This window comes from Helianthus annuus, chromosome 3 (assembly GCF_002127325.2).
Source record: "Helianthus annuus cultivar XRQ/B chromosome 3, HanXRQr2.0-SUNRISE, whole genome shotgun sequence".
Classification (NCBI taxonomy): Eukaryota; Viridiplantae; Streptophyta; class Magnoliopsida; order Asterales; family Asteraceae; genus Helianthus; species Helianthus annuus.
Window position 1 is genome coordinate 132,593,679 of NC_035435.2, and position 11,435 is coordinate 132,605,113.

At 35.6% G+C, this 11,435-nt stretch overlaps 2 protein-coding genes across 2 annotated transcripts; both read left to right on the top strand.

Annotated features, from left to right (window-relative positions):
- The first annotated feature begins 2,207 nt into the window (after positions 1-2,207).
- On the top strand, positions 2,208-6,118 carry LOC110929660 (NAD(P)H dehydrogenase (quinone) FQR1). The gene is made up of 4 exons (XM_022172827.2): positions 2,208-2,356; positions 4,300-4,393; positions 4,498-4,760; positions 5,687-6,118. Exons 1-4 carry the CDS (start codon positions 2,334-2,336, stop codon positions 5,916-5,918), a joined length of 612 nt encoding a protein of 203 aa, XP_022028519.1. The 5' UTR covers positions 2,208-2,333; the 3' UTR covers positions 5,919-6,118.
- A 4,631-nt stretch (positions 6,119-10,749) lies between these two features.
- Positions 10,750-11,190, top strand: LOC110932040. The gene has a single exon (XM_022175401.1). It carries the CDS (start codon positions 10,750-10,752, stop codon positions 11,188-11,190), a length of 441 nt encoding a protein of 146 aa, XP_022031093.1.
- The last annotated feature ends 245 nt before the right edge of the window (positions 11,191-11,435 follow it).

Here is an 11,435-nt window from a genome sequence, read left to right on the forward strand (position 1 = left end):
ACCATCATGCTTTTTCTGTTGTTTTCTATTGCTATGTATGGAGGTTTAAGCGTATCCCTGTGAGAATGTAAGCTTTTAGCTATTGCAACTGTTTTGTGTTATTTCATCCGTTGATACTATTCCACTACTTTGTTGCATAGTGTTTTGTGTCATTAGTTTTTTTATTTTGATTTCTGCCTTTTTGATCTTTTCTTATGCTTATCGTGTGTATAGGAGCCGCACATCTTTTTACAACAAAGTATACCCTGGTAAGAAGTTTGGTATTGCCTTATTGCCGCCTAAGAAATGTTACGCTTGTTTGATCATCAAAGCGACAAACAAACCCAAAGAGAAGTGTTTTTTAATTACTAACCAGTATGTGTGTCTATCTATTTTATGCATGGTTGCAAAAGTCGCTAGGCGCTCTCTAGTTGGTTGACCGGGGAGTTGAGAGTACTCGGCCTAGGCGGAGAGTACTCGAGGAGTACTCGGACATGTTAAATTGTAAAGAAATTAGTTTTCGAAAATTAAATATATATCAAATAACATAAATTTACTAATATTTATAAAACTGGAAAGCCGCTTTGGAGGTTAATGCACCAGGTTATAATGGGGAGTTTAAAACTTAAAATTAAACATAGGTATAAACCGGTTCATCAGTATGCATCAGTAATATACCGGATTTCTAGGTGCTTTGTAAACTAAACCGATACCCTAATTAGACTATTGTACTGGTGATGTCTTCGATAATATTATTTTTAATTATTAAATATATATGCTTGAAAACCCTACTTCTACCCACGCGCCCCCATTTCTTCAGCATCTTCCACAAGTGTAACATAACTGTTTCAATCAAGAAACATCTAATTCATCATTATCGGTCAATATGATGATGATTTTTTACTTTGGTTTTCAATATTATACATCATTCATCTCTAGACATCTTCTTTAATCTTTAGAGTTTTTTTCAAATACACTGTCAAAATTGCTCAAGAAATCAAGAATGTATTCATGGTGAATCGTTCAAGACTTTGTCTGTTTTCTAGCTCGATGATGAAGCCGCGATGGTGGCAGTGGTGGCAGGCAAGGCACATTTCATCCTTTCTAAATATTAGAAGCCTCTCGCATCAGATCTATTCATCTTGTTAATGATTGTTATTACATTTGCTGATGTATAGTTTATGTTTATTTGTATATTTAGTTAAGATCCATATACTTTGCTCTGACGATAAAGAGATTTGTGAATTTTGAGTTGAATCTCATCAGACAGATTTGGGCTTTTTGGAACATGTGTTTTCAAGATTTTGGATATCCGTTTTACTATCCGAATCCGTATCCGTATCCGAAATTTCGGATATCCGAAGTTCGGATATCCGAAATTTCGGATACAGATTCGGATAGTGAATTTAACTATCCGAAATTTTCGGATATCCGAAATTCGGATATCCGAATTTCCGGATATCCGGTTTTGAGCACCCCTAGTAATACCAACCCATTTGAACCGGTTTTAAAACATTGCTTTTAGCGTAATTTTCTTGTACATCTTCATGTTTCAAATCCATAAAAAACTTATGACAACCTCGGCGTACGAGGGCTATGGGTTCAACATCAGGCTTGATCTCGTTTAACCTCTGCTTACTTCAAGTTTTCTAGTAATTTCGAAAAAAAAAAAAAACGTCTCAACTCATTAACGCCTTATTTTATTTAAAAAAAAAAATAATAATCGAACCGGTTCAAGACCTCAACTTGACCTCAAACATGGCTTTATAGCCTAGTGACATCTTGGAGGTGAGATAAAGATTTGAGATAAGTAGGTCATGGGTTCGATTCCCAAAGGGGGGGGGGTTCCCATATTTATTGGGTTTCTATTGGATTGGTGTATAGACATTATGCCTAGTAGAGATGAATATAATCGAGTGGTTCCACTGATAGCACGATAATACTCCAGTGATCTGTGAGTGATCCAAATTTTCCATTAAAAAAATCATATCAAACTTAGACTCTAGAAGTCTTTGTTCTTATGACTTTTATTGACCTACCCAAAACTTCACCAACAAACCATAGCCCTACCTGATTAAAAGCACTTTTTGTGTAAGAATTTGTTAAGAGAGACCGAGACGTATGTCTCAATAAAAAATGATGGTGGTTCGTGACACCAACATCCCATCATTTCCACGGGACCCACATAACTTCCTTTCCCCAACCACCCTCATCTCCCTTAAACGACGTCGTCCCACCCAAATGCACTATAAATGACACATAGCCACTAGTCACACAAACAACTTAGTAATCACTCATACAATTTCTCACAACTCAATAAACCTTATTCACGAACAACACCTGTGGATTCATCAATGGCTGTCAAAGTGTATATTGTGTATGTATATTCACTGTTTTCTCTATTTTTTTTTGCTTATTGCGATTACTACAGTTATTTAATTATGTGATTTATGTTTAGTTGATTCGATGCAGTTTAGTTTAATTAGGTTTTGTTATGTATTCGGTAATTTGATTACTGTTTTTAGGTTATTTTGTTGCCGATCGGTTGAATTGAACTTCCTAGAGCTGTTGTTTTAGTTTGTTGAATTGTTTGAAGTTTAAATATGCTACCGATGATTGATTATTGATGATTGTGTGTATAGGCTAGATTTTAGGGTTTACAGAGTGTTCTACGGTCTGCATTTGTTTTATTATTTGTAGATCTAGTTTGTATATGTTTGAGGTGAAGTTATTGTGTCCTATGGAGAATTTTGGAGGTATCAGAGTGTAGAACTTATAGGTTCGTTATATCGTAGGTTTTATATCGAAACTTGTTCTGCTTCCGAGATATTCGATTGTCGAGTAAGCCGCTGAAGTACTAACTTATATGATAATATAGTGAATTACTTGATAAACAGTCGCCTGATTAATAAAACTGATAAGTTGAGGTTTAGCAGTTAGAATAAATATCTTTTGCTGCCGAAGCGTAAGCAGGTAGGAATTTAGCTAATTGAGAAGAGGGAGACGATTCAGAAGATCTTTCAGTTACCTTAACTATTCCTAATCTGATTAGTAGGAATATAATATGGATGATAAATAAGGCGACCGACTCTAATACGGTGTATGGTGTTTGATTAGCATAAGAGATTTTGTAATTGTGGATGGTATAATAACATCTGTCGGTTTTCTTTTAGGAGCTTCTGTTATTCAAGTTTCCTTCTTGGTATGGCCCTGCTTTTACATGGCATAAAAGTAGCAGTTAGTCTATTTTGGTGACTGATCATTATCATCATTTGCGATCATATGTTCGTATACACGTTAAGTGCAAAATTGTTACCTGTAGTTTAGGAAAGGCATGATGGTACTAGTTACCAAACTAGAGGAGTTCTTGATGCCCTTAACTATTAAAACTGGATTGCGGTTATATAGTTCATGATTCTTTCCATGGGTACAGTGGCAGAGTCATATTTCAAACTTAATGTTGATCCTTGTTTCGTAAGAGCGTTATGCTATTCTTGATCACCTTCTCTTTTTTTATTTAAATATATAATTGAAGAAATGTTAAAAGTACAGTGACATTTTTATCTTAATGTTTAATATGTAATCAGTAATCTTGTAATTTTGTCCTTTTGCAATTGTGACAATCAATCAAAGCTATAACTTTTCTTGCGATTAGTTCTATGGTATAAACAAGTGTATAAAAGGCACCCCAAGCCACTGGTGTAAGACTTCACACACCAAATATGTTTCAGGTCTTTTGGCCATAATAGACAAAGTTTTGATTTCCTGATAGCATAAGATTGGAGACCGAACAACTTTCTGGTTTAGGGACCGGAAGCCCTTTTCTTTGATTGCCCTTAAATTATGGTACATCAGTTTTCTAGGATGTTGACTAAAAGGAGAGGCTAAGAATGGAACAAAGCTGCATCCTCATTTTATTTTTTTCAGATTTTTATTTAGATGCTAAAATTTGTAACAGTTATATAATTTAACTAGACATAATACGGATATAAAAAGTAAGAGTATATTTGAAACTTTGAGTTTTCGTGTGATGAATAGCGTTACACTAAGTAATTTGGCCGTTACAACTCATCACAATAAAATAGTGTGATGGTTTAGTGTATACGTTGGAGAAGTTCTTTCGTACTTTCACATAAAACAGTGTATAATAATACTTTTAGTGCTAACATTGGAGATGCTCTATTAGTTTTAGTAGTAGATTTGTGTCACTTCACCGAAATATGTAGGCTACAGTCTATAGAACGGTCCTTTGGCTATGTTATCAAAACCCACCAAATAGTAATAACTTTTAAGTATAGTTTTTTTACTATAATGTTGCAGGTACTATTCTATGTATGGACATGTAGAGAAGCTAGCTGAAGAGATATTGAAAGGTGCTGCATCTGTTGAAGGAGTTGAAGCCAAGTTATGGCAGGTATATGTAATATGTTCCCGTTCATTATCCATGCTACGAAAATCATTGTGTTTAATTTGATTATGTAATATGATGTTAGAAATCTTACCATGTTTGGTTTGTAGGTACCTGAGACCCTCAATGATGAAGTTCTTGGAAAAATGAGTGCACCTCCTAAAAGTGACACCTCGATAATCACACCAAACGAACTTGCTGACGCTGACGGATTTGTTTTTGGATTCCCGACACGATTCGGTATGATGGCTGCTCAGTTTAAAGCGTTTTTTGATGCCACTGGTGGTCTTTGGAGGACACAACAGCTTGCTGGCAAACCTGCTGGTATATTTTACAGCACCGGTTCTCAAGGTGGCGGCCAAGAAACCACCGCGTAAGTACCAAATAACTATAATATTATATACCTTATATGTAGAGTTGAGCCCGAGCTTAGCTTGTTTGTTATTTATTAAATATTTAACCATTTTATATATGTATATAAATCACTATTATTATATATAACAAAATGATATATACTATTTAGTTAGTTTTTTTCATAAATTTATATATAGCAACATTTATTATGTAATTATATATAATATACTTTTAAAAATAACTTGTGGGTTACCACCCGCGCTTCGCGGCGGTTTCGAAACATAGATAAAAAAGCAAATCGTGACAGGACATTCTAGGTGATGACAAATAAACCACATCGCAAAAGTATATTCGAAAGTCGTGAAAAAGTTAGTTCAGACCGTTAGGGTATCAGCACTCGTTATAACTACAAAAACAAATGCCCGTAGCGGGTTCGGAAAGTAAATAAAATAGCCCACATACGGATTATAAAAATATTACGTTGAGAGAAAAACTAAAAAGAGACGACAAGAAAGATAATAAGTAAAAGGAAAAAAACTAAAAGTTCAGGGTCGAAATGGTAATTACAATAAAGTGTAAAGCGAGAAAACTAAAAGTTGAGGGTCCAAATAGTAATTATAATAAAATGTAAGGTAAATAATGCAAATTAAACAAAAGAAACCTAATTAAAGTTAAGGGACTAAACTTGTTTTACCAAAGTTAAGGCACTAAAAATGGTTGATGCTGACAAAATAGCCTTTTAATATATATTTGATAATGGCTCACTTGGGCTTGCGAGCCTAGTCAAGCTCGTAAGTGAAGCTCGGGCTGGAGCTCGTTTTAGCTATGTTTGATTCGAGCTTTTTGCAATCTGATCTCGAGTAGCTCATGAGTAGTTCAGCCTGTTTACACCCTACTTGCATGTTATATGTGGACGGATTATAAACTTGTAACATTTGATTACAGATTAACTGCGATTACTCAGCTTGTTCATCATGGGATGATATTCGTTCCAATCGGATATACTTTTGGAGCCGGGATGTTTGAAATGGAGAAAGTCAAAGGTGGAAGTCCATATGGTGCAGGAACTTATGCTGGAGATGGGTCAAGACAACCATCTGAGCTTGAGTTGGAGCAAGCTTTCCATCAGGGTAAGTACATTGCTACCATCACTAAGAAACTCAAGGGAAGTGTGTGAATTTTCATTTTAATACATGCAAAACTGCTGTTTCATATACATAATTTGTTTAAATTTGGTTGCTAATGTTGTATACTTGCTTGTTTTCTCATATGTTACATGTATGTGTCTCTTTTTTCGTACCATCCAATATCATTTGTGTTTATGGTTGGATTATATGTAAAAATATAGGCTATAAATAATACGAACAAGTTCTTCAACTCAATCGTTATATATTTAGATACAGTCATTAGGAAGGAACTCCCGGCGGTTCATACATTTGGCCGTAAACTAGAGCCACATTTGGTTCTGCAATGTTTTGTTCATTAATTACTCTTAATTCTTTCAATTCTATGTCATCATTTCCTTCACAAGTCCATTCACCGACTCCGCCAAATACTGATACAACTCCGTGAGCTTTGGCAATATTGTTAATCAATTCCATAATGAGTATTGTTTTATTTTTTAACCACCCCAGTACTACCATACTATCAAGAGGATCAGCAAAGTTTAATAAAATAAAGTTGCAATTATACAAAATACTAAAAAGAAGAAAGAAAAGTCGTGTGGAAACTTCTTATTTTATATAATTTTTTTGTTCAACAATCGTAATCAAGCAATCAAGGAGTGAGTGGAAGGGAGTATTAAAAAATGGAAATGGATAGTGAGTGTGTTATCACAAACTTATATTTAAGTTTTCGTGTAATTTAGTATGAGTTCGGTCTTGACTCTGATACCTCTTAACTATTCACACAACTTGCAAAAAAGAACACAAGATTATTCAAACACATACCCTATTCGGTATTCTTGATATTTTCCTTAATTTAAGTGCCATAACAGATTACTACAAATAGTGTCGGTGTAACTAATTTTGGTGTGATATTACACCATATACATCTTTCTGGGTATTCTTGATCTCCCCATTTAACATTTAATGAATGAATGCTAGGGGTGGAAAAAGAACCAAACCCAAAGCCCAAAACGTTTGGGATGGGTAATGAGATGAGAATTCAGGTATGAGATTAGTTTTTTTTTTTTTTTTTTTTTTTTTTTTTTTTTTTTTTTTTTTTTAATTTTACAGGTATGAGACGAGTATGAGAGTATAGTATGGTGTTAGATGATACCTGTCCCGATTATCTATGATATATATGTCCGTTTGCCTGAACCATAGTTGTACACATTTTATTTTTATTTTCTTTGGTCTTTAGTAATAAAATAATCTACTAATTCTTAGTTTTTATATGTATAATATATTTGAACAATAAAATTATATTAAAATAAAGTAGTAAGAAATATATTTGGAACTCCCAACGAATAATTTTTAACAAACAAATTGATATAAGCGACACACACAAATACTATATCTTGTACTTAAGGGGTAATTACCCGACACATACCCAACGGTTGTTGAGCCGGGTATATAACACGATTTTACAATTAAATATGAGACTAAGATCATTGCTACACGCACCATTGACACGAATTGTGTTTGGTCATGAGTGAGGCCAACATCAAGAATTTGGTAACGGCTCGAGCTTAAGTTCGGCATGTTTCAATGCTCTATTTTTAAAGCTCGAGATCGGCTCTTAAGTAGTTTTCCAAGTTAGGTTCGACTCGTTTTTTTTAATATACATATATATATATATATATACATATAGGGTAGGGTTCATACGAGAACCACCTTTATTGCGAGAAACACGAGAACCAATGTAAACACAACAAAATAAACCCACTACACAACCCAAAACCTTAAAAAACCTAACCCCCCACCCCACCCTCCAAAAGCCTAAAAAAACCTAACCCCTCACCCCCAAAAAATCTAACCCCTCCACCCATAAAAATCCCCTTCCCCTCCCCCCAAAATAAACCCACTACACAACCCAAAACCTTAAAAAACCTAACCCCCACCCCACCCTCTAAAAGCCTAAAAAAACCTAACCCCTCACCCCCAAAAAATCTAACCCCTCCACCCATCAAAAACCCCCTCCCCTCCCCCCTCTCCCCCACAAGCTAAATGCTAAAAACTAAACACCCAAAAACCTAACCCCCTAAGCTAGATGATAAAAATTAGATCATAAAGCTGAAAGTGCACTAATTTTAACGTTATTTTAGTAATTTTGTGAAAATAACGTTAAAAGCAAAGCTGATGACGGTTAATCACGCATCATGTGGTGGTGTTGATAGCTGAAAGACAAAAGGGTACATGCACTAATTGGTCTTTGTCCCGATTGCTAAGTGTTATGTGCCTTATGTCCAAGGCTTGATGCAAAACTACTTAGATCAAAGGTTTTTGCTCGTATAAATCACGGTGTTCATTGTCATCTACATTTTACATTCGTTTACATCATTGTTAACACATAAACACTCTACCTCACAAACAAAATTTGGTTACATTATTCTTAAAACAATTTTTAACCAAAACAACGTAGTTTAGAATAATTGGTATAAAGTAGGAGTAAAAATTTGCTGTCTAAAAAAAGAGAAAGGAAAAAGGAAGTGTAGTTTTTAAAGAGTTTATATTATAAAATCAATATCGTTGATTAAAATATTTGAATATTCTTTTTTTTTTTTTTTATAAAATGTTTGATGCAATGTGATTATATTAATGCATTTGAACTAGTTATATATAATGTTTAATGGTGCATTAAACTTATGAAGGCATGACACATGAATGAACCGTGTGGTTATTATAGGGTGTCTAACCCAATATAAACATCTAAAACTAATTATAATTTAAGTGTGTGTTCAACTTAATTTCTGGATCTTCGTACGCTTGAGAGGTAAAATACCCGGTATATATTATCCTGTCATTTATACAAGGATGGATGATTCTTTATCACAGGCTAAAGTTGTTTATAATTTGTTTCAACCCCCCCCCCCCCCCCCCCCCATATAGAAGTTTTGTTTAATAGCCAACTCGAATATATTTTTATTATTCTATAGCCCCTACCTACTAGTTGATGCCATTATTATCAAAGGATTTTCTTATGGGTTACGTTTTGAAATACACCTTTTCAACATTCCAAAACGGAGCTAACTTAACTAGGGTTTGGTAAGAGATAGATAATGTTTCACCATATCTTAGAAAGTATAAGTTTAAATCTCACATTTGTCATGTGTTTATTCAGATGCAAGCAGGGGCGGACCTATAGCTTATAAGGGGTGGCGTCCGCTACCCCTTGGTCGGAAAAAATTTGGAAAAATTAGTGTAAATTTTGTAAAAATTTGACGTTTTTTCGATTTCGTTACGGCTTATTTATAAAACGTTACCCCTTGGTCGGAATCCTAGATCCGCCACTGGATGCAAGTGTGTAACATCTACACGTCATTCAATCTTTGATCCAAACAACTTTAGTCTTTTAGTGATCCGTGGTCGAAACTCTAATAGAATTAAGCAAAAACCCTTATAATGAGTCTCTCGTATAAACTACACCATGCAAAAGCAAAGGTTGAATTGTATATATCTTTTAACTTGTTGAAATATTTTACAGAAAAGTGTTATAGTAATTATTCATGTAATATTTTTACACACTACAAGAAATCTTTGCAATAGCGGCGACGGTTTTGTCTGTCGTCGCTATTACCCGACGTCGCTGCTAATACGTTGATCTGTATGCTACGCGCACAGAGCCGGCTCAAGGGAGAGTGAAATAAAGCAAGAGCTTTAGGCCTCCATTTTCCTAGGGCCTCAAATTCTAAGAAAATATGTTATATGTTGGTACTTTTGTCTTTTAGATTGTTAACATTGAGGTTTATAATCTATAATTATGCGTACACAAAGATGATATATAAATAATAGGATCCATAACAATTTTTTCATTTACAAAAAGGGCCCCAATTTTACTATCCGCTTTGGGCCTAGAAAAATTTAGAAAATTTTGAGCCTGCCCTGTACGCGCAACAAGGTTAGTTCCCGGCCCTTGATGAGAAGATGATCCAACGACACATGATCCAACCAATTAACAACGTACCATGTAGAAATCATGTAATGTATGTAATGTAGAAATCGTGTAACGTATGTAATGTAGAAATCATGTAATGTAATATATATAAGACAAATTTTAATGAGAAATAGTGTCTTTGCGGATTTTTGAGTTGAAATTGACCAATAACAAAGTCCTCGACAAGAAATCGTGTTTTGTTGCACTAGACATTCTCCGGTGAACTTTCTGGAAAATTCTCTGGTATTGGTATTAGCGGTGACATCATTAGTGCATTAGGGGAGGCGGGGCGGTGCGTGATGCACCTTCTATCACGCGTGGACTTCAACAAACACCCACCGCCACCGATTAGTTCCACGAGTGATGGTTTGAACGTGATGGATTTCCGTGATGTTTTTCACGCGTGAAAAATGAATGGTGTGAGTGGGTGTGGGGGTTTATTGTTAGGTGTTGTGAGTGATAACCATTGCCAGTAAAAAAAGTTGTGAGTAATGGAAAAATGGTTGATGACATGACGGAATAATAGAATAGACCTAGATATGTAATTTAGGAATTGATTTGTAATTATTCTCTTCCCATATTATTGGGCCATGTATTCTGTATATATGTATTGGAGAAGAATGAGAAAGGGGCAAGAGATTGAACCATATCTTTCATGGTATCAAGAGCCTAGGAACCCTACCATCTTCCTCCCCTTTCTTCGTCCACCTCACCCTACCAATCCTTTTTTTTTTCCTTGGCAAACCTTCTGCCGTTGATTTCTTTCTTTCCCCACAAACAAATTCTTTTTCTACCAATTAGCTTTTCTTCTCCAACAACTATAACCCACTGCCGACAATTAAATATCATCCCCTAATCCTTTTCTGCCCATTACCTTTTCTTTCGACATCAATCCCTTTCTCATAATAAACATGTCTTCCCACACCATACATCCTGCTGTCACTGTCAACAACATCAAGAACTCCATCCCTTTGGTTCTTGATCAACAAACAAACCACTACAATATCTGGGCCGAACTTTTCAAAAACCACTGCAAAGCTTATGAATGCTATGATCATCTTCAACCTAAGAAAACCGACACCGACACCTCCACCGACAAACAAGCCGCACCCACTTCACCAAAACCCACCTATTCCGAGTCATGGGAACGTATCGATGCCATTGTTTTGCAATGGATATACGGTACCATCACTCAGGATCTTTTACACACCATCATGAAGAACGATACCACCGCTTACAACGCATGGACCACCCTACAAAACATCTTTCTTGACAACCAAGAATCCCGCACCATTGACCTTCAAAAAAAATTTGCCAATACCCGTCTAATTTCCCAACATGTCCGCCTATAGCCAAGCTATGAAACTCATGTTCGACCAACTCACCAGTCTTGGCTCCACCACCACCGAAAAGCAACTTGTCATGCAAATTCTTACCGGCCTAAACGACCAATACGAAAACATTGCTCTCATTCTACAACAAACCGTTCCCTTACCTGATTTTTACAATACCCGTTCTCGTCTTTGCCAAGTTGAGGAACGCAAAACGGCTCAGGCAAAGGTTTCGGCACAAGCTGCGGGTACCGCCCTAACCACCA